Source organism: Ictidomys tridecemlineatus, chromosome 2 (genome assembly GCF_052094955.1).
Source record: "Ictidomys tridecemlineatus isolate mIctTri1 chromosome 2, mIctTri1.hap1, whole genome shotgun sequence".
In the NCBI taxonomy this organism is placed as follows: domain Eukaryota; kingdom Metazoa; phylum Chordata; class Mammalia; order Rodentia; family Sciuridae; genus Ictidomys; species Ictidomys tridecemlineatus.
In genome coordinates, this window is record NC_135478.1 from 172,718,528 (window position 1) to 172,746,472 (window position 27,945).

The window sequence follows — 27,945 nt, forward strand, 5'->3', positions numbered from 1 at the left end:
GGTCAGTAGAGGATTGCCTTCTCCCTGTGGGTGCACTTGATATTAATTTTACCCATTTCCACCCTGGGCTGCTGAGGCTCTCCTATGCTTTTTTAACTCAGGTAAAGATTCCTGGATTGGTACATTGTGAAATTTCAAGCTATTTATGTTAATATTCCCAGGCTTTCTTTCAATCAGAAGTCTCTAAATTTTTAAATCCATGATTGTCTTTGACAGTCTGGTAAATCCTATGAATCCTTCTTAGAATAATGCATTAAATATAATCCTAGGATTACACAGGTAGATAATTATATTTTTTGATATGTAATTAACCAAATATTTACAAAACACAATTTGGTTATAGGGTGACATTTATAAAAAAATTATTTCAAATAAAATATTTTTTATAAATTATAAATTATTTTACTAAACTTTTAGATGTTAAGAATTAACAGCAAGTCTAATAAATATTATAATTGTAATAAAGTGATTAATATAAAATATGTTGAGATATCTACTAAAACAGCAAAAAATAGGAAAATATCTGAGATTTCTAGGGATGACAGTCATAAATTCTGCTTCTACTACTGTTGTTTATAGTGAATATTAATAATGGCAGGGAATGCTGTATTTCTGGTAGAAATAACTGAAAATAAAGAAGTAATATTTTGTCATTCAAGTTCACAACCCCTGAATTCTATCTGGAATCCCAAGATAAAGACACTTTGATTAAAAAGGAAAACTTACTTGTTTTGTGATAAATATGCTAACATGCAATGTTTTCACACTTTTTTGATTAACATTATTTTTATACACATATTAATTATATTAAATATATTTTTTTGCTATTTGAAGTACTGAACCCATGTTATAGAAAACTAAGAAAATAAGAAGTCCCCTACAAAATGCTTACCTGACATATTCCCTGTTAACATTTTTATGTACTTCTTCCCAGTTATTTTATAATTGCCATAATCATGCTGATGCATGTAATTTTGTATCTACTTAAAACTACATATTGTACCAAAAGCATTTTCTATGTTCTGTAGTTTACAGCCATTAGTTTTAATGATTGTGTGGTATTTTCCATTTCACTTAGTCGTACCCTTCTTGCTGGATAGAAGCATTGTTGCTATTATGAGTAGCATATTTTATGTAATGGGCACTGCTTAACTTTTCTAAATTTGAAATATGACTAATTCTTTAAGCAAATAACCAGTAAAAATAGCTATAAGAGGTAATAAGGGTTCAGAATTTACCATAAATTACTTTAATCCTAACAATGAGCTTCCTTGTTTTATAACTACATTTTTTAAATTTTAAAATAGTTTTAGGTTTATAGAAATATTAAGGCAGTTTGGGTCCTCTCATATACTCTATACCTAATTTCTCCTAACATTTTAATTAGTAAAATACACTTTTATACTTAATGGGTCACTTGACATAGCTCATTAACCAATGTCCATACTTTATTCAGACTCCCTTAGTTTTGACCTAATGTCCTTGTCTGGATTGCATCCAAGATACTACATTACATTTAGTCATCAGATCACTTTAGGCTTCTCTCGGCCATGAGAGTTTTTAGACTTCCTTTGGTTTTGATGACCTTGACAATTTTCATGAGTACTGGTCAGGAGTTTTACAGAACGTCCTTCAACTGGGATTTACCTGATGTTTGTCTCATGATTATGTGGGAGCTATGGATTATTGTGAGGAAGACCAAAGAAGTGAAACACCATTCTCATCACTTCATATCAGAAGTATGTATTGTTAACATGGCATCCTGTGTTAATGCTGATCTTTATCACTTGGCTAATGTCGTGTTTTGTCAGGTTTATCCACTCTAAAGCTACTCTTTATCCTCCTTTTCTGAAATGAAATCATTTGTACAGCCCATGGTTTCAGAGTTTCACCACCTTCCACAGGTACATAAATTATTTGTAATTCTTTTGCATCAGAGAAAACAAGGCTTGTCATAAGCCTCCTTTAATGGATGGAAAATGAAGCCTTATTGAGATTGAAGTACTAGCCCAGGTTGCATAGCATCCTATGATTTTAACTGCTCCACTTACTACCTCTCCTCTACTGTGCTGAGTAGAAAAGTGCTCCTTCCATAAACATACCTATCTGCACTTTTCCAGGAGAGCACTTTCCAAGCTGATTGGGTGGTTTGGGGCTACCCAGGAACAACCCCTATATTAGTCCTCTTTCATGGGATATTCACTGTGCAAGTATCGTGTATTCTTTCAAGTATTAGAATCCTTCTGATGCCTAAGCAAGCATATCCAAACCCTTTAAAAGTTACTAAGAATCATATACAACCACAAGAATGGGATCCTAATTAGAATAAGACATATTCCATGTATGTATAATATGTCAAAATATACTCCATTGTCTTGTATATCTAAAAAGGACAAATAAAAATAAATAATTTTTTAAAAAGAAGTTTAATCAGTTTTGGTGAAGGATGAGACAGAAAAAGGACTGAACTAATTATTTACTAATTTTTTCTATATTCTTCTTATCTCAATTTATTATCTGAAAAAAGTATATATATACCAAAACCCAATTCTAGGCACCAGGCATATCACAGCAAATGAAGTCCCCAATTCATGGAATATTTTAATAGAAGAGAGAGAATATAAATAAATAAATAAATCTTTGATATTATGTCAGTCAGAAATACTGTGAAAAATAAAGCAGAATAAGGAAATAAAAGCCCATGCAAGTGAGCACAGGACACGTAAATGATATGAATCAAGGATACAGTGGGCAGGGAACGAATTTCAAAAGCCCTTAGGATTCATTAGATGTGCAGCAATGAGCTCCTATAGCTAGGGGACACCAATTATGGTTATGAGATTGGAGAAATTGCTGGGTCTGTGTATGTGGGAACTTATGGACAAAAGCTTCTGGATTTTGTTTCAAACACAAGGAGTAACCCGTTAGTAGAGGAATAAAATCATAAAATTTGCATTTTGAAAACACTACTCAAGCTCCCATGTTGAGAATGTACTGTCTGCAATAAGACTATTAGCAGGGAGCCTAGCTGGGAAGTCATTGGAGTAGTCCCAAAGAGAAGAGGTGACGATGGGAGTTAGGGTAGCCGCAGTGGCAACAGTGGAAGGTGAATGGATTAAATATATATTTTTGAGGTGGACATAACAGGATTGGCTGACAGAGTTTTGAATTGGGAATAAAAAGGGAATACAGAGGATCTGGGGCTGTAGCTCAGTGGTAGCACACTTGCCTAGCATGTGTGAGGCACTGGGTTCGACTCTTAACACTGCATATAAATAAATAAAATAAAGGTCTATCAACAACTAAATGAAAATTTTAAAACAGGGGGGATGAAGAAACAAAATATTTTTATAAAAATAAAAAATTAAAGTTTTATCCTAAGTGGTGTTATCAATTACTGGGGATGAAGAAGACTCAAAGAAAAACACTTCTGTAAGTTTAAGTTAGAGGTGATTATTGACATTCTCATATTGAGTAAATAGTTGAATTTGAAGTTTATTCCCTGGCAATAAAAATTTATAGGTGAATCATTGATGTTCAAATGATGTTGAAATATTGGAGTTGGATGAGAGTATCTGTGGAATAAATATAAATAGAGAAAAGGTCCTAGGAAAAAGATACAGCAGAGAAAATGAGAATGAACAATCAGTGTGATGGAAAATAGAAGAATGTGGTTTTCTGGAAGCCAAGTAAAGAAATTGCTTGATAGGGAGAGAATGATCATCTACATGAGATGATGCAAAGTTGGGTACAATTTTACACACTCCATAGTCTTGTAAGGGTAGAGACTACCTTGCCTTTAATAGGTAAGCATCCAGATCACAAATTCAGCCCCCTCCCCCATTTTGGTCCATAGAGGCTCAGAAGATGAATGTATCCACAAAATGTAGTCAGTCTTATGGTTATGGGCAAAGTAGACCATGACCTGCAGATCAAAGGTGGAAGCAGCTGAAAATAAGAGAGAGAGGTCAAATTTGTCAACATGATCTTTCGGGGACTCCCACTTTCTCTACACCATCAGCATGGATACCATTCCTGGACTCCTGGTTGCATTATGAAAAAGCACAGTTATACCCACGTAAATATTAAAGTACTATACAAAAATCTAAACATCATAGATAAGTTAAAAAGTCTGGGTACAAAGGGAAAAAAACATGAAGGTTATTATTTTGGCCTTGACAAATAATAGATAACTGGCATAAATAAATTGAGTGATTGTCCGCCTTTAAAAGTAACAAAGTGTTCTATTGTGATGAGTTATAATAGTTGAAAAGTGATAATATCTTGTGCAGAAATATTAGGAACAAAATATGAATCCAATTAGTATGAATAACTGAAGCACCGAAAAGCTCCATTAAATGCAAATTGTCCTTTTGAGTGTGACCACTGTATAACCAAAGATTGAAAATTCCTTAATGAGAAAACCGTGCCTCATAAGTCTCACAATACTCAGCGTAGTACCAAATATATAGCAACTGCTCAATAAATACTAATTGGTGGTTTGTCAACTATTGGTTGATTGGTTGATTGATTAATTGGCTACTTGGTTAGTAGTTTGGCTTACAGATGGCATTAAGGAAATATTTCAGTGCATTAGTAAGAAGTTAAAAAGAGAGGCTATATTTACTATTTTTCAAACTTAAGATTTGTCCTTGTACAGAAAACTTATCCAAGTAGGGTATTTATTCATCCAGTAAATTTTTATGTCCCCTATAATACTAGGCTCTGATACAAAAGAAAATGAATAAGAAAAACAGGAAAAAATTAAGACATTTACAGTTTCTAAATATTTAAAAGATATTGGTCCCCTCCCCTTATAGGGAGTAGGGAGGAAGAGACCAAAGAAAAGAAAAACAAAGGATGTTAAATAATAGGATGGAGGGCTGGGGTTGTGGCTCAGTGGCAGAGCACTTGCCTCGCACATGTGAGGCACTGGGTTCAATCCTCAGCACCACATAAAAATAAATAAGCCAAATAAAGAATTTTTTTTTAAAAAAAGGAGGATGGAAACATCTAGCCAGATAGGAAAACTTATTTTCTCCTTGATGTCTATTTTGATACCCCTCCTCCTTTTTAGAATATACTAAAAGTCATATTCTTTTTCCTAAAGTTTTATGTCCAAAGTGTTATGCTTAGTCTATGGGTTAAAAAACAATAACAGCACAGGATCTTCCTCCCTGGAAGCTCACATTTTAATTGGGAAAAACACAAGTGTTTTTTAAAAAATTAAGATATAATGTGGTAAGAACAACATACAATTGAAGTATTTGAAAAGTACTAATAAAACAGAGAAAATGGCAAACATTGCCAGGAGAATTAAAACAATAAACGTTGGGAAAGAGAGCACTGAGAAAAAAAGAGATAACATCAAATAGAACTTAAGTAGGACATAATTATTTTAATTCTGAATTAACATTAATATTCTGTTTACATTGTAGTTTAATTGGAAAATCTGAATAGTAAATTAAATTTGAAATAAGGAATGATTTTACTATTTAAACATTATTTTTCTTGTAGCCTATTATTACATTGTCATGTTAAATTTATGTATTGAATCTGCCTGTCTCATGGTAGAAGAATTCTCATCAAAACTATCTATCTCATGAAATGAGCAAAAGCTTTGCTGGATTTATAGACCTGGCAATGTTTCTTCTTCTGTTTATTTAGTGATTTCATGCATTTGGGATAATATGCCCACATAGAAAATTAGGCACTTGGGTTTAACTTGCACATTTATTTCAAGGAAAGGAAAAGCATTGTAGGAGTTTCTCTTTCTTGTCTAAATGATAATTTAGGTAGCTTTATTAAGTTTATAGCCTATCTTTCCAGGAAGGCATTTTAGTCAACTAGTCTCAAATCTGCAAATTGTGGAAATAGAATAGATAACTGGTGGGGTATTTTCTGATTTTTCCAGGGTAAATCTATCAGAGTTGTCAATTAGCAGTCACATCCACTCCTACTTAAAATAGGTTGTATTCTTACATAACAACACTTCTCTGTAGGGGAAAAAAAGCACTTTTAAATGATTGCTCTGAAACCAAAATGACTCTTCTAGCCTAAAGTATGATTATAGGAAGAAATTACATAGTTCTAGCCTGCACTAAAGTCCTCTTTATATCTTTAGAAAATATAATGGTAAGCATCATGTAGGTGACTTTTGAGAATTCTCTTAATTTGTTAATTGCCATTTATGCAGACTCCCTTTATGTCTTAAGAATACAGGTTTTTGGAAGCTAAGACTTCTTATTTCTGTTTCAGCCACACCCTTTCATGATGCCTATCTAATTTATTACTAATAAAACAGAGAAAATGGCAAACATTGCCAGGAGGTCATAGCCCTGTCTTCCTCATTTTGAAATATACCACAGTAGTTTTAATATAGGAGGCCTGACCCTAGGTCATAGCCCTGTCTGTCTCAACTTTCTCACTCTTTCCTGGTATGCTTGATCCATTCCTCCTCCATTAGTCCAGCATTCCCTGCTGCATACAAGGCACTTCACCTTCCAAACACATCTCGTGCACCCTGCTCCTTTTGTAATTTCTTTGCTTTCTGAATTCTCAGCCTGAGCTAAAGTATGTTTATTCACCCCACTTCTCAAGCTAGAACCCAAACACTGGCTCTTAAAACTTCTCTCTTAACCACATCTAGTAAACTTCAATTCCTCTTCAGAAATCCTCCTCTCTTTTCTTAGCCCAGGACCTTGTTGTCTGATACCTCAATGCAATGGCCATTCTATACTATAAATGAACCCTGACTTTCCCTCTAGGATTATCTTTAAAAAAAATGATTATGCCATTTCTCTCATATAAACCTCTAAGGAGTATAGGAAATAAAACAGTTCCCGAGCTTAGAATACCATGTCTTCCACAGCAATGTCCCAACTTACCATTTGCAGTCTCACATGTACTATTCCATTCAGCTACCAATGAACTCCCCCAGCTGCCCTCTCATGAAACTTGTCTACTTGCCGATAAACACCACACAAGCTCTGCTGTCAACCAGTTTCATGTCTCTTCATCATCAGTACTTGATTGTGATTCTTCCCCAAATCATGATCTCTTTTTTGTTTGTTTGTTTATTGAGACATATAGTATGGTAATTCAATACAGTACAAACAGTATGTAATAAACAAATCGGGATCATAAGCATTTCTATCTCTTCGAACATGGATCATTTTTTATGTTCGGGGAATTTTATACTCTCTTCCTCATTTTGAAATATACCACAGTAGTTTTAACCAATAGTTGCCCTCCTGTGCTATATAGAACCAGATCCAATTCCTTCTCTCCATGTTTTGTTTCTCCCTATTGAACTGCTTTCCATGCCCCTCTCCTCTGTTCTTCCCAGCCAAGGCCTTGGTTCTTAGAGATTCTAAGTCCCTCCTTCTTCCCCTCCCTTTAGAAACAATGCTCGGTGATTCTTCTCCAGCTTTGAGCTATAACCTCTGTCCTCTCCCTTGTCCATTTTAGCATATAGCTTTCCAATGAATACCTTTGCCAGGCCCCTAGGGCCCTTCAGCTCAGCACAGGTTTTCAGGACCATCATTAACTTCACATTAACCCTAATCCTGCAAGTAAGATCTAGAGTCTACCTAGACCTTGCAGAAAGTGGAAGAGCTGTCTCCTTGGGATTTCTTTCCCTCCCTTTTAATTTGCCAGATTCCTATTAGAGACACAGATCACATGTCAGTTCTATGACACCTTCACAGAATCACTTCATAGTAACTCATTATATTCCTTATCTGGGTTCCCAAGATGGTTTATTGCACATGGAATCCTGTGTAGCACAGTATTATGAATTATTCTGCTCCCCTAATAAATGATGAGCTTCTTATGGATAAGAATAATACCTTAATGAAGGGTGGACATTTGTAATCTCCCTTAAATTCTTTTAAGAATAAGAGAAAATGGAGGTATGGAAGACAAAGGTGAGGTAGATCTTTTTCCTCTAAATATTAAAAGTGGCCTTCAATTTTTTTTATCTTGATACACACACACACACACACACAAAGTAATATAATCTTCACACAATTATATTGCAGTTACTGATGCAATTTTTCTGTAGAATTTTATTTTTACGTATTTTTTATTTATATATTACAGAATGCATTACAATTCTTATTACATATATAGAGCACAATTTTCATATTTCTTGTTGTATACATAGTATATTCACATCAATTTGTGTCTTCATACATGTACTTTGGATAGTAAAGATCATCACATTCCACCATCATTAATTACCCCATGCCCCCTTCCTTCCCCTCCAACCCCTCTGCCCTATCTAGAATTCGTCCCATGCTACCACTCCCTATCCCACTATGAATCAGCCTCCATATATCAAAGAAAACATTCGGCATTTGGTTTTGGGGGATTGGTTAACTTCACTTAGCATTATCTTCTCTAACTCCATCCATTTACCTGCAAATGCCCTGATTTTAATGCCAATTTTGAGATAATAAACTGATTTCTAGTATACTACTGCTTTGTATTATTTTGAGTCCTTTAAAAATACATCTTGCCTGAGTTCCAGCCCCAGAAATTTTTATTTAATTGATATGGGATATGACCTGGACATAGAAATTCTCAAAGCTATCCAAGTATTTCTACTGTGCTGGCTAATGTGAGAACTGCAGATCCAGAGCCTCGTTACATGATCGTAAACCAATGGCACTGGCATTACCTGCAATTTGGTCCCCGATATGCAGAAGCTTGCACCAACCCCACAGAGGTCCTCAACAGAAATTGCATTTTAACAAGATCCACAGGTGTTTCATAAACACATTAAGGTTTAAGAAGTGTTGCTCAGCTCAGAGCACAGGGAGGCAGTTAAATGTAATGGTTATCAGCTCAGGCTCAGGTGACCACAGGCAAGTTCCTGACCTCTCCTGCTTCAGCTTCCCATCTTCCGAACTAGGACAATAAGATTATCACCATAGGATTCCTGGGAGGGCTAAATCAAGTGATTCATATTAAATGAGTTTTACACAATATCTGGCACCTCGACTGGCACATAACAAAGATAAAATAAGCATCATTTATTTTTATTATCCTCAGTGCCAGCAAAATGACTGGCAAAATGATCAGTAAACAGTAGGTATTTGAAAAAAAAAATTGTGCTATTCTTCTATTGAAATAGAGATTCAGGAAAGTAAAATAATTCACTGAAATTATGTAACCAGTTTTCCAAAATATTAAGTATACAAAGGAGTTCTAAAAATAGATTAAGATTCCCTTAGATGCTTAATTCAGACTCTTGCCCTCACTAGCAGTTTTTAATTTGCAAGGCTTTGGTATTTGTTGGGGTGCCGGTTTTACTGAACATCTCTCTGTGTGTGGATCCATGTCCTGGCAACAGTGGTTTCATTTTGTCCTGGCTTCTAAAGAGCTGGCTCTTATGTTGTCAGAGTTACTTGTGGGCTATTAAACCCTTCGGAGTGTCCATGGCCAGCTGGCCAGCCCTTGTTTATCCTCTAGCTTCTGCCCACATCTATCATAATTTCAACGGTGAAGTGTGCTTTTTAAAATTGTAAACCATCTTATTCTTAGCGTGTGTTTTCTGTACTTATTTCTGGAATGGAATTCAAAACATGATTTTGCTGAGAGAGATTCCTGGCCCAGCTCTCAAGCACTAACAGTTTTCTGAAGGAGGGAAGAAGATTCTCCCACCATATAATCAAAGTCCCTTAGTTAATGGACACACCAATGGTTGGTTCTACTCTTTTTTTTTTTTTATTGACAAGCAGCCAGATTTCTCCACTGAAGACAAAACCACAACTGGAGTCAAATTAGAATTCATGTCCTAGGCTGCTGATCTATCCCATAGCTCAGTGAGCTATCTTACTTTTTTTTTTTTTTTTTTTGCCTGAAAAACTCTTCTCAATCAACTCAGGAAAGAATATAAAAAGGGAATATAATTCTTCAGAAGTTTGGCTAGATACTGATAAACTGATTAAAAAACACATTTCATTGACTTCTGACCAAATCAGAGAGACCAGCTTCTTCAAACAGGAAATGAAGGATTCTTGGGAAAAGAATAACTCCCTTTTCCTCAGAATAAATACTGATCAGAGTGGGGTAGGTAAGTGGACACATGTGTGAGGTGCACTGTTCAAAGTTCCAGGAATAGAGCAGCTTAGATTGAATAAAAATTTAAGAATAAAACCACATAGTTCTCTTAATTATTTTTTTAATAGAATTGGCTATGTTTTAGTTTTAAAATGTCAAAAAAAGGACTAGAAATTGGTTCTTAAAAAGTACATTTAGCCAGAGTCCAAGGCTGAATATCAGACTTAAACTACAGCAATGAGGTGAATTATATTCTAAATTAAATGACCCTCAGGACACCTTAGCTGCAGCTGGGAGAGAAAGAAGAGAGAAGCCAGGTAGAAACTGTTAAAACCAAATTGATAGGCAGGAGCCAGTATGTGAGAGCCTAATCCACTGTCTTTTTGAATGGGTAGAAAGTTAGCCATGGGGTGTGCGTGCGCGTGCGTGCGTGCGTGCGTGCGTGCGTGTGTGTGTGTGTGTGTGTGTGTGTGTGTGTGTCCTTCCAGAATATTATACACACACACACATTGAGAGTACAGTTGTAGTTTCCCTGAGCAGTGGTGCAATGCAGCGAAAATTCTTGCTCTCTGGGCTCAAATGAAAGGAGATGACATTAACTGAAGAGACAATGCTTCACTCTTGTAAGTGGGGAAATTAAAAACTGAAAAGCATGGGACTGTCCTCACACAGGACACATGAAGAATGATCTGTTATCAGTCCTAAATGCCAGTTAAGAACCTATTTGTGATTTCTAGAGATATTTTTTCCTCTTTGAAAATGAGCACTTGCTTCAGTTTCATGTTTGAGGGTTTCTGTTATTCACTTTCACATTTTAAAGAATTCTAGAGTTTGTTCAAAGAATAAACTTGGAATCAAAAGATGTGATGCTATTACCATTTAATTGCATTGAGTGATGGTCAGATACAATCCTCTTTAAAAGAAAAGATATGTGGGTAAGTATTATATAAACTATTAAGCACATAGAGTGCTGTTGATGGTATTCAAATAACTTTAGAATATAATTGATATCCTAGAGACATAAACTCATTAAGTAATTAATGATCTCTTTAATAATCTCCTGCCCTGTTCTGATATCACTTGGAGCCCCTATGCCAAATTCTTTCCAAAGACCAAGACTTTCCCTTAGGAGGTTGGTAAAATCTAACAAGTAGAGCTGGGGTTGTGGCTCAGTGGCAGAGCGCTTGCCTAGCATGTGTGAGGCAATGGGTTTGATTGTCAGCACCACCTATGAGTAAATAAAATAAAGGTGCATTGACAACTAAAAAAAAATTAAATCCAACAAGTAGGCAAACCCAACTTATCCCCTGTTTTTGTACATAAAGATTTATTGGAATGGACATGGTCATTTACGTACTGCTGATGGATACTCTTGTGCTACAATAGCAGAGTCAACTATTTGCTTCAGAGACCACATGGCCCATAAAGCCAAAAACATTTTCTCTTTGGGATTTTCCATAAAGGTATACTGATCCCTGCCTTAGAAAACAAGCTTTAGAAAAAAAGGGCCTCTGAATATATCACTTTTTGTATACAGTTCCTAATTCAACTAACTAGAAAGGAAATAAATTCATTTTATAGCAATTCCTTTCATAGGATTTTGTGGCCTAAATAATGTCTTATTTTTTAAATAAGTGCAAAATGGTTTGATAACTCTGCATCCACTAAGATATCTAGCTAAAAATCCCTGTTGATTTCAAACCATATTAACTTTATAAAGAGGGTGAGCACAATACCTCTGTTTGATTTCATCCTTCTTAAGTCTCAAATATGAAGCCAAAATGCATCTTTTATGATAATTTGATGCATACATCAAACTGCATATCAGATTCCATTGTCCAGAAAAATAAAAAAATCAATGAAAATAATGTAAAAAGTCAGATTGAATCCTTTCTTTAAATCAAGATATGACCTAACTATCCTTTTAAAAATAATTTTCCTAACTCAATGTGTTTTTGTCATATTTTAATATTTAAGAATTTAAGTACAGAGAAAAAGTCTTCTGAAATCACAAGTCTTTAGAGTTTGAAAACACTTTGTTTTCTGGACCTTCTTCAATAAAGAATTTCAGGACTAAGTACATGTTATTCTGTATGACAGTCTGTTAATTGTTTCCAAGAGAATAATAACAAGCCGTCCTTGAAAAGAATGGCTGGCAGTGGAATTAGCTCTGGAGACTTTAAGATAGTATTTGCCAAGAAACAAGGTCAGTCTGATGTCATGTCAAACACATCCTTTATTAACCTGAGTAAGTAAAATATACCAAATAAATTATGAAGTGCTGGTGGTTGGGTTGTCTGACCACTGTTTTAAAATGTTCTCATTAGCTTTTTATAGCTGTAATAAATGATTTAAAACTGTTGTGTTCCTCTGAAAGGGCATTTTAAATTTCTGAAAAATAATACATTCGAGATTTCATGGGAGAGAACAGCTAGGAAATTCTTTAATAGAATCATGATCTAGCCTGGATACTTAGATACTTGACTAAATCATAGATCACATTCCAAAGTGATTATTGGTATATTTCATGGTCATCGATACTTGCCCTAAGAAATAATCTGTCTCAGCAGAGTAACCCAAGAGACCTCAAAGTAATCGAGTCAGTGAGTATTTCTTCTATTTAATTCATGTTAATAGGCCATAAATAGGGAGATATGAAAACTTTTTCTGCAGGCTCATCAGGAATGATTACTTGTAATCCTTCACTTAAAGATAACCAGTTCTTTGACACAGCATTAAATAAATGCCTCTATGCCACCACAACATGGTAAATACATAACATTTATAAATGAGTAAATTAAGGATGTATCTAGAACAGTAAGATAGAACAAGAGAAAAATTTAAACACATATACACAAATAGTATATGGCATGGTGTATCACAACCTACCTTCAAAGCAGTGTTCCAAGACCTGCCCGAGTGTCTACCATCCTCCGGGTCAGTGTGTATTTCAACTCTATCTAAATTATGCAGATGTATAATTGTGTCATAGCTTGAGTCAGTCACCAAAATGGATAGACTAACATTCCTCCCTCACCTCCCCATCACACCTCTCTGGCCCCTAGCCACAATCCTAATTTTGCAAATAGATACCCTGCATGGTTTCAGAAAGTTAAAAGCAGAACTATATTTTTCAGTAAAGTTTGAGCTGTCAGTCGATGTGCTCCACCAACACAGAATAAGTTGGAATTGGCTCAGACAAATGGTGGAGCTGGCATGTTTGAAATCTATGGGGCAGGCCAGTGGGTTAGAAACTTTTAGCAGGAGCTATGGCTCCAGTCTTAAGACAGAATTTCTTCTTTCTCAGAAAAAAAGGGTTAGTTCTTAAGGCCTTTCAACTGATTAGATGAGGCCGACTTCCACATACTGAATGGGAATCATGCATTTAATCATGATAAATATATGTGAGCTGTCTTTGCTAGGTCATAATTCACAGTTTTTTAGGGTCTAAGATTATGTCTTACTCATCTTCAAATTTGCTGGTGCTTTCCCAAAGCATGTTGTATGGATCCCATGATATTAAATTCCTTTATTCTGACTAAAAATACATCAGTCTAATATAGGTTACACTGGTTGATTCATGCTGATTAGAAATTCCAATTGGTAGTTAAATTAGCAAAAATTGAAGAATTTGTTCATTATGGTTGAAAAAAATCACTTTAACTATGAAACCTATAGAAAAATAACAAAAGAAGCCTAGGAGTGAAAGCTTGGGACCTACATCCCTATATTGATAACTCCAAAATTCGTATCTCTAATCTTCACCTCAATGTTTGCAAATCTCCTCCCCTTTCCACTGGAATTTACCAAGCAAATATCATAATTTACCTTCTCTCCTACCATGAAATTTTTATGCACACCAATGATATGATGATTCTCGCTAACCATTCTATCATTTTAACTATTCATTTAGCTTATAAGATATTTAAATCAAAGATAGCATTATATATTTCATGTACATCAAACTTGTATGTCATAACTAGAGATGTCTTTTGCATCTATTAATTCAATTGAGTTAATCAACCACAGTCAATACATTTTTAAAAATAGAATTTGTGTATCTTTCCTGATTTAAAAAAATTAATAAGGAATCTGTAAGAAAAATTAGGCTGAACAAATATTTAAGTGAAATAGATATTGCAGTTTATTTTGGTATTCCTTTGCAAACAACAAAATTCTGCCTCTCAGCTCTAATCTCTCTCTACAATGCAGGAGAGACATTGTCAGATTTAAAATGATAATTGCATGTTTAGTAGGTGAAAAATTTAAGAACCTGCAGTCAAACCCACAGGGAAAAATGAAACTAAGATAAAAATTAGATAAAGACATTTGACAGCAGAAAATATTTTACATAGTTCCTATTTCCTATCCTTTCAGAGCTAAGTCTGAATTTTAATTAATATTTCTTCCAATATACTGACTCAAGCATTTTACACTGAAGGAATTATTGGGAAAGATTGACTAGCAGACTTTTGATGTAGCAATAAATATTTATGATGTGCTGACTGTATTTTTATATTATTCATTCACCAAGTTCTTAGATCTCTTGCTTCCTTAGACTCATAATTAGGAATTGGAAATATGAGTTTAGGCTTTTCTGCCAATTTCATGAGTAGAATTCAGAATGGGCAACAATCACATGCCCTCAACAATCATTGATTGTTGTTTATGTAGAGTAGTTAGCATGTCTGTGTAACTAAAACTGAAAGTGTACCAGAAGGATCCATGCATTCTAGACCTAGAAAAAAATGACCCTTTATAGCTAGCCATTGGGCTAATGGCCCCTTCCACTTTTGTGTCCATTAAAATCATCAGGATTATTCACCCTGATACTAGGTAATTATTAATAGAGTTCCACTTGCAATTCTTATGCATTTTAGAATTCACAACAGCCGAATTTTCAAATCTTAATCTTCTCATAAAATAAAATAATGTTCATTGTTTTCCTTGTTGTACTGAGTAAATGCTTATGACCTCAGAGTTTTCTCTTTGGTAGGCTTGGCATTTGTTATTTGTTCTGACTCACATGCTTTACCTCTGTGCAGGCTGACTAGCCCATTTAGGAATAGGTAATTCGGTCACCAAGTGATTTCTTCAGGTGGGCTGCAGCTTGTGAATAAAAACAAGACTTGTGATGAAATATCTTCTATGTTTACATTATGCCAATGTATCTACTCAGTTCAGGCAGTCAAGATTATGAATTTGGGTAAACAAAATTCTAAGCAATTGACTCTGATCTCAGGCTTCAGTAATACCAAATAAATGGATGAAGTGAATATTGAAATTTTATAAATCTCTATAACCAGACATTCACATAGTTGGAAAACAACCTTGAGAATCACCCCCAAACACACTAGAGATATGGCAGATTGGGTACTTTGTAACTGTGGCACTTGCTTCTTCTATAAAATAGAGACTGTATATTATCTCTCAGGTTATTTCGAAGATTAAAATGAGCTTAAGTCCTAAAATGATTGTCTTCTTGGCATGGTTATCATTCTTAGCACGTAACAGTGGCTATTATTATTAGCCAACTTAGTCATTGCTCCCTGATCTCCAGCAATGTATTTATTCAGTAGAAAGGATTTAATAGACTGTTTTGAATGAGGTAGACCAAAAAAAAATATTAAGTGACTGTCTAACTCTCTTATGTTTCAATTGATTAATTTGCCACATATGGTTATAATTCTTGCATTTTATTATGATTTGCAGGAACTTGATATAAAATAAACTGCCAGTGCCATAATTCTAAAAATAATACTGGATTTAAGTTTAAAAAGCATGGAATTTTCATTGTTTTTGACTGTTATTACCGTATTTTGCTGAAGTGCAAAAGTTATTGTAACCCATAAGTGTGCAAATAAGCATGTAGATCTATTTACAAGTATATCCTCATAGGTAAATATTCACTAGTGGTAACTAGAGGAAGGTGATAACTTAAACTCTCCAATGATAGTTCTGCTAACTTATTCCAATCAGCTTTAGTAGAGTGTAATAATTGTAACTTTGGGAACAGCAGGGGATTCGATTGTTTTTCTCTGTGCCATTTGTCTGTTATGTCTGAGAATAAAATAATCTCCCATTGTCTGCAGTGAAATTGCTTCATATTTTCCTGAAATTCCTTGACTAATGTTGTTTATTCATCCCCATACGAATCTGTGTACAGTGTCTAGCACAGTGAGCCATGGTAAGCTGTGTGCCCCATGGAGGATGCCCACCCCATCTGAGATCATAAAGGTTCTATATTTTCCCTTTCTCTCCACAGGAATCAGAGAGATAATAATGATCTTTCTCTGGATTCCAAATTTCAGTACATCCAAGACAAATTTTTTTCCCTTTTCGCCATGTGTTTGAGGGATTTTTAATTGGCAATACTAGTTGTATGTGGCCCAATGAGCAGGCTGACTCCTTGATACTTGTATAAAATATTGCTCTTTCAGACACTGAAATTGGAAATCAAAGGGTCCAAGTTTGAACAATCAAAGTCTGTCAGCGAAGACTCACATCTGCCAAGTCTGTTTCCCTCTTAAGTTAGGAGGGCTCTCTCGTCAAACCTTGGACCAGTGCGGATGCAATCTACAGTCACATTTTCAGCACGGCACATTTGTTCTTTCTGCCAGACATTTTATGAAGCTCAGCAACTTAATGCTGCACCAGTTCTGAAATCCATATGGGAGAGAGATCCTGGCAGCCCTCATTTTAGCAAGGCAGCAGGGGCCTTGTAATTTCTCACAAATGGAAGGGAGTGAAGAAGTAGATCAACATAATGGAGCACGTTACACTACCAGTTAAGGATTGTTGATTGGCTTGCAATGGAGCACACAACTCAGAGCATGTTCCAGAAATATCACACAGGGTGATGGAACTCTGACAGGACAGCTCCACCAGTAGACATCCCCCCACCCAGCCTAGGGATCAGGACCAGCACCCGCTCACACTGGAACAAATGGTACCTTTTTCCAAATGCAGTTCAATGAAACCACTTCACCAAATGTCATCTAGAGTCTTAAATTGAGCTTTCCCCCCTCCTCCTATTATAGCAATTTCACAGTATTAAAAACTAAATTCTTTTTCCCTCTGACCAAAAACACTGCTCTGTGTATTTTCCAAGTGTGTGTAGGTTAGTAGTAAACACACAATTGCAAAAACTGATCACCACTTGCAGAAGGCAGCAGTTTGAAGTGAAATGGAGACATCATTCCTTTTTATCTCTCTCACTTTGTCCTTGTTATTCATTTTTCTTGCTCAGTCAGAGCTGCAAGAAATTGACAGTGGCAAGGAAAGCAGAACAAACTATTGAAAAGTATGTCCAGGGGCAATTCTCAGCTGCACCCCAGCCAGCTGTCCACCATCATTTCAGGGGAAATTGGACAGCCCCTTGATACAATGCGTTGGAGGAAGTTCAAGAGGTGGCGCTGGGTCGTGCCACATTGCCCCTAGGAACCATTTCTGTTCAGGGATACAGTTACTGCTATTTGAAAAAAAAAGCATGCATGCTGTGTAATGTCCACATAAAATGATGACTCTTTCTTACAAGATACTTCTGTAACTTAAGTCGTCATCGTTGTTACTTTCGGAGGTGGCTGTGAGGAATTGAGCCCACACGTTCATCCACAGTACACCACAAAGCTCAGAGAAATTCCACAACGCATTTTTAGCTTGTTCTCACTAACTTTCAGGGTTTTAAGATAATTTTAAAACTCTTGTTTTTATTTTCTTCTAGTAGCCTATTTTCCTTTTACATGATGTTTCTGATAATGTATTTGTCTTTTTTGTTGTTGTTTAAAATTCAATACATTCTTTTAAAGAAAGGATAGTTTCACTGACCACATATGGTCCTTTGCTCTTTGGAGCTTTGCAGAAGTGTGTGTGTGTGTGTGTGTGTGTGTGTGTGTGTGTGTGTTTCTTTTTGTAGCTTTACTTATAGTTTTTATCTGAATTATTGTTTCATCTTTGCCAGATCAGCAAATAATCAGTGCCTTTAGATTCTCTTAGATTATAGTTTCTTGCTCCTTTTCAACAAAGTAAAATACAAGTATTTAAATATATCTTACCACTCAATGCCAAACACAAAGGAAATGTAAATAGATCGTTGGACCAATTCACATCTGCCAGGGAGTAATTGTTGGCTGTGTGCTGATTAAACATAATTTTTTTAAACCCAGCTTTTAATTAGGCATCTGCACCAGGTCACACAGATGAAATTACAAAATGTGATTAAGAAGTCTTTCATTCTTTGGAGTAATAAGTGGCTACTCTATCATTCTGGTATCCTTCTGCCATAGAGTGTTGCAGTCATTGGCTGCATTTATAGAAAATCAGCGCACCTAGGAGTGAGCCCCCAGAGGCTCAGCACTTACCTGTTGACTGCACCTCTGAAATCTCCCAGTGCCGTATATGAATGCAGCAGGAGAGCTTTCCACATTCTCACCAGATGTAGGAACGTAAAGTTGCACCTTAAAATCATCTTTTCAATTTCAGCATTCTACATTTATGGTAAATCACTTGCCCAAGAGCACACACAGCTATTGAACTAATTTATATGAGAGCATATGGTTCATGATGGTTGCAGAGTGCTGTGGGTTACAGCGCTCTGTCACCTCCTCACCTCCACATTCTCCAGTCCTCTTTCAAACAACATATTGTGGAGGCCTGCAGAAAATGGGCCCAGCTACTGCGATGGATTTCCCTGTTCGCAATTATTTGCTTCACTGCCTCCCTCCATTAACTCAGCTAATCAAAAGAACATTGCAGTTCATCTCTCAATTTTCACATTCAGGAATTAAAGATATTTTATCCAGTATTCTGGCTGATAATTATTTGAGGGGCACAAAATTATCCTCAAGTCAAAATATGTCCTGGACTGTTTGAAATTCTTAGCTTTTGTATTGAAGGCCTGAATTCATTTCCTGAATCTGACTTAATTATCAATGTGACCTCAGAGAAGTTACTTAACCTTTCCTAGTGTTTCCCAGTGTATAAATACAGGTAGCAATGGCTATCTCAAATAGATTCAGTCAGGATTAGGTAAGATAAGAGTTTGTGAATGCCACATAAATATTCAATATATTAAGATGATAGTCACTGTGGTCAGATATTCCAGGCGCTGTTCAGTGGGTTGAAGAATTGTGCTGTCAGAAAGAGTAACCCAAAGAGGTAATTTTACCCTCAGTAATCAGAGGTTCAGAAAAGAAGTAAAAAGGTGCAGCTGGCCTCAGGAGGTGACTAGGTATTTTTTTTTTTTTTTTGGAGACAAGCAAGAGCAAAAGCAGGATTCATAGCACAGAGGCTGAAGACAAAACAGCATGTGTGGGGGCATGGCCCAAAGTTCAGGCCACCTACAGCACAGTGGGCGGGGAGAAAGCAGAAGACACTGAGAATATGCACTGCGTACCTTGTATGTGGCACTGGACAGTTTGGACTAAACAATATAAGCAAACACTAAAGGATGTTAAGGAGAAAGATCATGGAGTCATGGAGTATATGAGTGGAGATGAATTGACAGGGAAGCTGGTGGAAGGCAGGGTCCAGTACTTTGCAACCTCTGGCCTTAATAACTTCAATGTGCAGGACATTCACCCCCACCTGGTTCCTGAACCAATCCTGGTCAAAAGATGAGCTCTATTAGCAATGTCCCATCTGTTCCCACAGGCCAATGTGGGGTGAGATTGGAGAACCCCATCATCCACAAGCTCACTTAGTCCTCTCATTTGCTCAGCTTCCCTTTCCTCCTTCCATCGTCTTTTCTGCTGTGACACCAGAAAGCCCAGCAAAGACACTGTTGCAGAAGTTGATATACAGATGGTAAGAATCTGATAGGACAGTAGTGGTAGTAGGAAAATAAAGGAAGGGATTAAATGAAGAACTCCCCTGGGGAGAAAAAAAGAAAGGAAGGAAGAAAGAAAAAAGAACAATCTAAGAGCTGGGATCCAACATCCTTTGCTTTAGAATTTCAGAGTGAGTAAAGGACTTTAGAGATAGGTCTTCTAGTCCAGTTCTGTCTTTTTTGTAACATGAGACATGCTTCATGGTAGTAATTTAATATATGTTTTATCTTTTTGTGGTGGAGGTGTATACAGAAGATTGAACTCAGGGGCACTTGACCACTGAGTCACATCCCCAGCCCTACTTTGTGTTTTATTTAGAGACAGGGTCTCACAGAATTGCTTAGTGTCTCGCCACTGCTGAGGCCGGCTTTGAACTCGAAATTCTTCTGTCTCAGCCTCCCAGGCCACTGGGATTACAGGCATGTGCCACCACGCCCTGCTGTATGTATTATCTTTGCTGGAAAAATTAATGAATAAATGAGGAATAAGACCCAGAAGTCTTTTGACGCAACTAGTTTGCGTACCTGGCAGAAAAACAAACCTCCTAACTTGAAAATTGTTGCTTTCTTTGTTATGCCACCCTTGGCTTCAGCATGTATAGAACATTACTAAAACCTTATCTGAACCTTATTTTAATGCTAATGAGCTTGATTCACCTCATTTTTATTTCAATGTCATTTATGTTTCACATCAAAATTCATAAATTGAAATTCTTCTGAGGAAAGAATTTTACATTCCATAACCTAAGCATTTGTTTTTGTCTACCAAATTTTTTTGAGTTATATTCAAACAGATGCTTAAAGTCAGTAGGACCCCGGTAAGGTCCACTTCCAAAGTGGAATTCTTCTCCAACTGATGTCTGCTTTTATAACTCTCACTTTAAGAAGAGCACTTGCGAGTTTTATAAATGGCTTCAAATGGTTCTAAAAGAATGATTCTCTTGTCTTTATAAGAACAGAAACAGAGGAAATTATTTTTATTTTTAGCGAAAGAAATTAGATTTAGATATAAGAAAAAATATTTGAGCAATAAGAGGCATAGAAACTTATAGCCGATCATCAAGGAAAGTGAGGAAAAAGACAAGGACCAGTTTATCTCTGGAGCCTTTCCACTTTGTGACCCAGTTGAGAGCATGCCAAGCCCCAAACATCTGGTGATCTGCATGCTACCCAGAGCCACCACCACACAGTTCAGATCTGCATCTGTCCACCTAAGCCCTCCACTCCAACCACACTGTGTTCAAATTCCAGAAGGGAATGTGCAATCCAAGGACGCTTTAACAAATCACTAGTCTTCCTCACTGGGAAATGGTACAGGTAGAAGAATGAGCATATCTCTCCTTTCAAATATTTATGAGAACATTAGCAAATAGTTTCATAGAATTTAGTAGCTTCTTTAATTTTTTTAAAATTAGGATTTATTCTTTCTCCTAGCTTTTTTTTTTACTTTCTAACCTTTGCCAGCCATTTAAAATTGTTTAAATATATGTATTTTTATATAGAACATATGGGATGCTTCACCATTTACATAACATTTTCACAGACAGCATCTCTTTCCTCTGAGGTGGGTAGAACAGCTATTATTGTCCTTTTGTAGATGAGGAAACTCATGTTAAATTAATTGTTCAGAGATCAGCACAAGGAGACCCAACTTTGGGTCTTGGTCCATCTACCATACCACAATGCTTCATTTTGGAAAATAAATTTCAACAAGAATAATTATTTTCAGCTTTAACTGAGGTATGAGAAGCACACCTCCAAAGGTACATGTCAGCATTGATTATGTTGTGAAATATAATGAACATGGATAAACATTATGATTATAATATGTGTATTTTTACAAAAGTATATATTGTTACAAACAGAAGCTTCAGAAAATAAAGTTCAAACAAATTAGCTGAAAATAAACAACAAAACAATAATTTTTTAATGCAGAGTGCATGCAATTGGTAGAATGGGAGCTGTAGTGAGAATTTTTTGGCTATTTTCAAAAATCTATTTGACTTGGAAAAAGCAGAAGTTAGAAACACTAAAGTGGAGGTAGTAAATTTAGCTATGAAATCTTTTCCAGTTTTCCTCTGATTAAATCTTTCCATCCTGTATTCAGTGAGAATCTATCCTAGATATCTAAAGAATTTTCAGCATAGTAATGGTTCTGTGTATATTATGGGGAAAACTGGGAATAGGTAAGAATCCCACAGAAGAATATGGTCCAAAATGAACCTTCAAGTCACAAACATGAGATGGGAGTGATTTGAGTAGGAAAAATGGAAGACGTCTTTCAAGAGTAAGGAAAGAAATGAATTTTTGGGGATGAAGTTATCCACAGAAAGGAATTAGACATGAGCATAGAAGATTAGCAGAATTCAACTAAAATGCAAATTGCAAGTTGGAAGTTGTGAATAGTAAAGATCCAGCCTCATAAGATGGTAACTTATTGGCTGGTGAAGAGAGAAATAAGTGGGAAAGATTATTAGTGAAGAGGATAGACAAGTAGGTCTAGAGAATGAGTAGTTTGAACTTGATGAAATAGGCTCTAAGATGAGAATTATTTCAGTCTAGTCCTCCAAGGTTGTGGTTAAGGAAAGTAGACAGCACTAGTAAGAGACACCGAAAAAGAAGATTCTATAGGCCACAGTGACTCAAACAAGGTGGGAGTAAAGATATACAAAAAAAACTCCGACTTAAACAATGCTTTATGAAAAGTGCCCTATTTTATCCAAAATGATGAGGTATCCATGAGCTATCCAATGCTGCATTTTGATTTCCATGACTAAGAGAGAGATTATTTTAGAACATAGTCTCATAAAGGACAATTTTAAGCCTCCTGTTTCATCAGCCTCACTCTCCCTCACTTGCTCTTTGAAACTCCTGGTTGGGAGTCAGGTCATTGTGAGACCACACCTACAGGACACTAGTCTCATCAGTCACACTCATCTTGACTAAGAGGATTCAGGTCAATAGCCCTAAAACTATCTGGCCTAAATATGGCCGTGTAGGAAACAATGTACCCTTCCAGGCAATATAGTTATGAAAATATGCACTAGCTTTCAAAAAAATGTATCATCTTATTTTTACAGAAAACCTTTCCTTGGTAAAATTAAAAGTGTTTTCACAAGCATGATCTCATTTTCACAGTAGCCCTGCAACAAGGAAATGGAGGAGATATTTTAATTCCCATTTTATAAAAGAAGTTGAGAGATGGCAAGATCAAATGACTCCTTTACCATTCTCCCTCTTAAGTAGGCCAGAAGGTTGGAGCCAGAGCCAAAGTTCCTAAGGACATCTCTTTTTGTGCTCTTAAACCCAGTCTTTCTCAGGAGTTGGCTTGGCACTATGGGATGATATATACCAGGTGGCTCATATTTTTCTTTCACAACATGTAAATGACATTCATACAGCACAGTCTATAAATATCTTACCCAATCAGTTCTATCTGCACAAGCAAATGTTTGCTTACATCTCTGTCTACAGAAGTTTTTTGACTTGACACATTATCTAGGCATCTACATATTCTTTAAAGTGGACAGTTCAGTACTGTCAGGTGTTAGATAGTTTTATGCTTTAATAACTGAGCACTCATCTTTTACATTCAGAGATCTATGTAACTCCTAAAGATATTATTGCAGCATTCTTTATTGCTTGCTTGATGGCTTGAAAAATTGCTCTGAGTGGAAAATATCCATAAATTTTAAAAGGCACCCTAACTAAGAATCACAGACAGTTCTCATTTCCATTTTGAAATAGAAAGATCACATTAAAAATCAAAAATAAGTAACATTAATCAATACAATTCAAGTGACTATTCTTTAGACCTGGCAGGGAACCTAGAAAGCTTTGAACGTTACCCTTAGTTCTTTTCCCCTAGCAGAAGGGAGGGGAGAATAAAATATGCTTGGGGGACTGGGGAGGGGGTCATCAGCATTGGTTAAGTTAGGGAAAGCTTTAGAGGAAAGTGGCATCCGTTATCTTCCTGCCCTTTGTTGCTCACTCTGAAACCCAGTGCTTCCACAGTCATATTCAAGTTGTCCTTGATTATCACTCTCATGGGGATATCTTGATGGGAATGTTTGGATTTTATAGAGGAATAAAATCAAGGACAAATAATAACTATTAAAATAGCAATCATCATTGCATGATAATTTACAGCTTACAAACCTTTCACTTCTATAGTCTTATAAGTTATTTCCCAGAAAACAGTAAGTTGATATTATTATTGTTCTTCGTTACTTCAGAAGGCTCTGAGTCACAGAGGATTCAAGTGAGTTTTTGGAAGTCACACAGCTAGTAGGTGATGGAGTGAAAGCCTAGACCAGTCTGTAAATACTGCTATCCCAGGCAGCCTCCCAACCCACAGAGAATGTTGAATAAAGAATGCATGTGGTCATCAAAAATAGTCAACGGGAAAAATAAAAAAGAGTCACCAAATAGGAATACTGGGGAAATGAGATGCATCAAGAGGAAACCCAAATCATCAATAAATATATGGAAACATGCTTACACCCACTAGCAATCTGGGAAATGCAAGTTAAAACATCAACTAGATTTATAAAAATTAAGTCTGAGTATAACAAGTATTGTGCCAGATGAGGAGCAATGATAATTCTGACACACTACCAATTATGGTGTTAATCAATATGACCCATTTGTTGATCTTTTGCCCTTATCTAACAGGAAGATCACATGGCCTGTGCTCAGCAATTCTATGACAAGGTTCATAGCTCAGAAGAACACTCCCACAGAGCATAGGAGCCATGGAAAGAGGTTCATAACAGAATGATTTTTAATAGGCAAAAATTTGTAAAAATCCAAGTGTCTATTAATAAGAAAATGAATAAATCTTAATAAATAGTAATATAGCCATTCAATAGATAATATGTTTCAATGAAAATTAATGAATTAAAGATATAAGTATCAAATAGATGAGTATCACAAATATATTTTAAGGAAACAGAATATTAAAATGTTAAATTCACAAAAGATTTAAAACATGCAAAGCATTTTAGGGATTATCATTATCTGGGGGTTAGAAATAATCTCCTATGAGTATCCAAGTATGACATAAGCACATGTAAATGACAAGCCTCAAATGCAGGACAATGGTTGTTTTTGGAAATGGCAATATGGGAACACAGTAGGAGACAAGATGCTAACCAAAAAGGTTTCAACTACTATGAGCAATTTTGTAATCATTAAGTTGAAAGGTTGTACACAGAATAAATCCCTAACCATGGTCACTATCCATTTCAGAATTATCCTGACAAATTGATCTCTACTGAGTTGTTCATTTGACAGTCTGAGAATATGTCTCTTCACCCCTCCTATACTCTTAGGAATAGTCAGAAACAATCTCTATTTGCAAGTTCAATCTTATTTTTCTTTCAATCTTTAAAATGTGTGTAACATATCATAATATTTAAAAATACAAGAGGCAGAAGAAGGAAAAAGAATCTATCTCAATCAGACACTTCTCTAGGACTCTGAGACAATTGAAAATAATGCCAAAGCTTCCCTGATTGCTCCAACCCTCTAAAGAGGAATTACGGTAGCAGAGAGGGGATCCTAGTTCAGTTCTGAGTCCTGACTCAGCGTCCCAGTCACCTCACCAGCACCCTCTCTGGTAGAGGTAATAAAAGAGAAAATTTCCATCTGACCATCACATGGCTGGGACATTTTCCAGAGGCAAACATATCCTAATTTCCTGGCAATGCACGTTTGTTTTCTAGCTTAGCACCTTCGAACAGTTCTCTTGCATTTGAGAGAAGTGTCAATCAAGTCAATGCTGTCAAGGACACTTTACTTAGGATTGTTTTGTTCATAGATTTATTTATTTTTAAGTGAATTCAGTGAAGAAATCATGTTGTAGCGCAAACTTATTAAAAGCTAGAAAAATATTTAATTCTGAATGTTAAACTCAGTGTTTTCATTTTGAGTGTTTGCAATCTTAATGGACACAGAATTCTCAGAATAAATCCCTAACCATGGTCACTATCCCTTTCAGAATTATCCTGACAAATTGATGTCTACTGAGTTGTTCATTTGACAGTCTGTGAGAATATGTCTCTTCACCCCTCCTATACTCTTCAGTATAGTCAGAAACAATCTCTATTTGCAAGTTCAATTTTCAATTATTATGGTTTTTGAGGATAAAAATACCAATCCATGATAGAACAATTCTCCAAAAATAAAATGGTTATTCATACGTAATTGAAAATTTTAAAACAATTATCTCAAACAACCATGTCTTTCTGCATTTTAAGAAGGAAAAATTATTCTTCTGAATGTTTTATAATGAACAATTTGTATTCAGGGCATTTCTCCTATCATAAAGTTAGCTTCTAACTGTTAGACCTCTGCAAATATGTTATAATTCATTGGAGAGAAAAGACAAATGTCATTGTTGAAAATGATCAACAGAAATATCAATTTATCTAAGATTAGAGGATGAGCCTATAGCAGCTTCTGGTTTGAATGCCAGTGTCCCAAATCTTTTACATCCTATTTTAACAATAATATTAATAATAGTCCACCTTTATTGAGAGTTCACCATGTTTTAGGCACGGTGCCAAACATTTTTCCTTCATTATATCATTTCGTCTTCATAACAACTTTACAAATGAAGAACTGTGGTACCAAACACCCAGATATGAGTGCTTCCTTTTTCATCCAAATCTCATGGCCACCACTTCTCAGTACTCTGGAAATTCTATTAACTGAACTGCACCAAAAATACAAGTGAGGATGAAAAAGAAGCTTGCAATCTATGTTTCTTCAAGGCACAAACTCTTCTCACCTTTTCTTTCTTAGCCTTCCTTTCTGAATATGAAGTTGTTTCTGAATTTCAAGAATAACCAGAGTCTTTTTTTTCCCAGCATTTGATCATTTTATTTGTTGGCAGACCTGTTGTAACCTTGAGTCACCTACAGTGAATTTAAGTATTATTCTAATTGATTTTCTCACTGCTTACTGAGACACCGAGCACCTCTTTCACTAGTCTCATAAATAATTCCATTTTTCTCTGTTGACGTTAATTGAACTTACCTCATGTTGTCAATCTCTCTTTTTTTCCTTGCAGGTGATGTCATTGTCTATATTAATGAAGTTTGTGTCCTTGGACACACTCATGCAGATGTTGTCAAACTTTTCCAGTCTGTTCCCATTGGTCAGAGTGTCAACCTGGTATTGTGTCGTGGCTACCCTTTGCCCTTTGATCCTGAAGATCCTGCTAACAGCATGGTGCCACCCCTTGCAATAATGGAAAGGCCACCTCCAGTGATGGTCAATGGAAGACATAACTATGAAACCTATTTGGAATACATTTCTCGGACCTCACAGTCAGTTCCAGATATAACAGATCGGCCACCTCATTCTTTGCACTCCATGCCAGCCGATGGTCAGCTAGATGGCACGTATCCACCACCTGTCCATGACGACAATGTGTCTATGGCTTCATCTGGGGCCACCCAAGCTGAACTTATGACCTTAACCATTGTGAAAGGTGCCCAGGGCTTTGGCTTCACTATTGCTGACAGTCCTACAGGACAGCGAGTGAAACAAATACTTGACATTCAGGGATGCCCTGGCCTGTGTGAAGGCGACCTCATTGTTGAGATCAACCAGCAGAATGTACAGAACCTGAGCCATACAGAAGTAGTGGATATACTTAAGGACTGCCCTATTGGAAGTGAGACTTCTTTGATCATCCATCGAGGAGGTAAGACACACACTGACTCAGCAATGTAGTAAAATGGCCAGACATTTTATAATATTGTTAAAATGGAGGTTTCTGTAGGGGGGGAAGAAGAAATCGTGCTTCTAATTTTCTTTTAATGTTTTCATGAAGAAAACATGAACATGGGAAACTGTTTTTTTTTAAATTTTGAGAATATATATTTTCATATTTTATATCTAACAACAATAATAGTGCTTTCAATATATTGACATGAACTTGGACAGTAAATATTGAATCCCCATGAATGAGCTGTATTTCCAACATTCATTAGTGCACCAGTTATAGAAAATTCAGTCTGGTTGCCCATTGATTTAAGTAA

General features: G+C 36.0%; 1 protein-coding gene across 13 annotated transcripts in view; it reads left to right on the plus strand.

The window, feature by feature from the left end:
* The window catches only part of Magi2 (membrane associated guanylate kinase, WW and PDZ domain containing 2), a 1,272,989-nt gene that overhangs the window by 1,023,830 nt on the left and 221,214 nt on the right, over positions 1–27,945 (plus strand). For all 13 annotated transcript variants that reach the window (XM_078040157.1, XM_078040158.1, XM_078040153.1 and 10 more), the window contains one exon: positions 26,970–27,608. In XM_078040157.1, the coding sequence (XP_077896283.1) occupies positions 26,970–27,608 (639 nt within the window). The remainder of the gene's footprint in view (positions 1–26,969; positions 27,609–27,945) is intronic.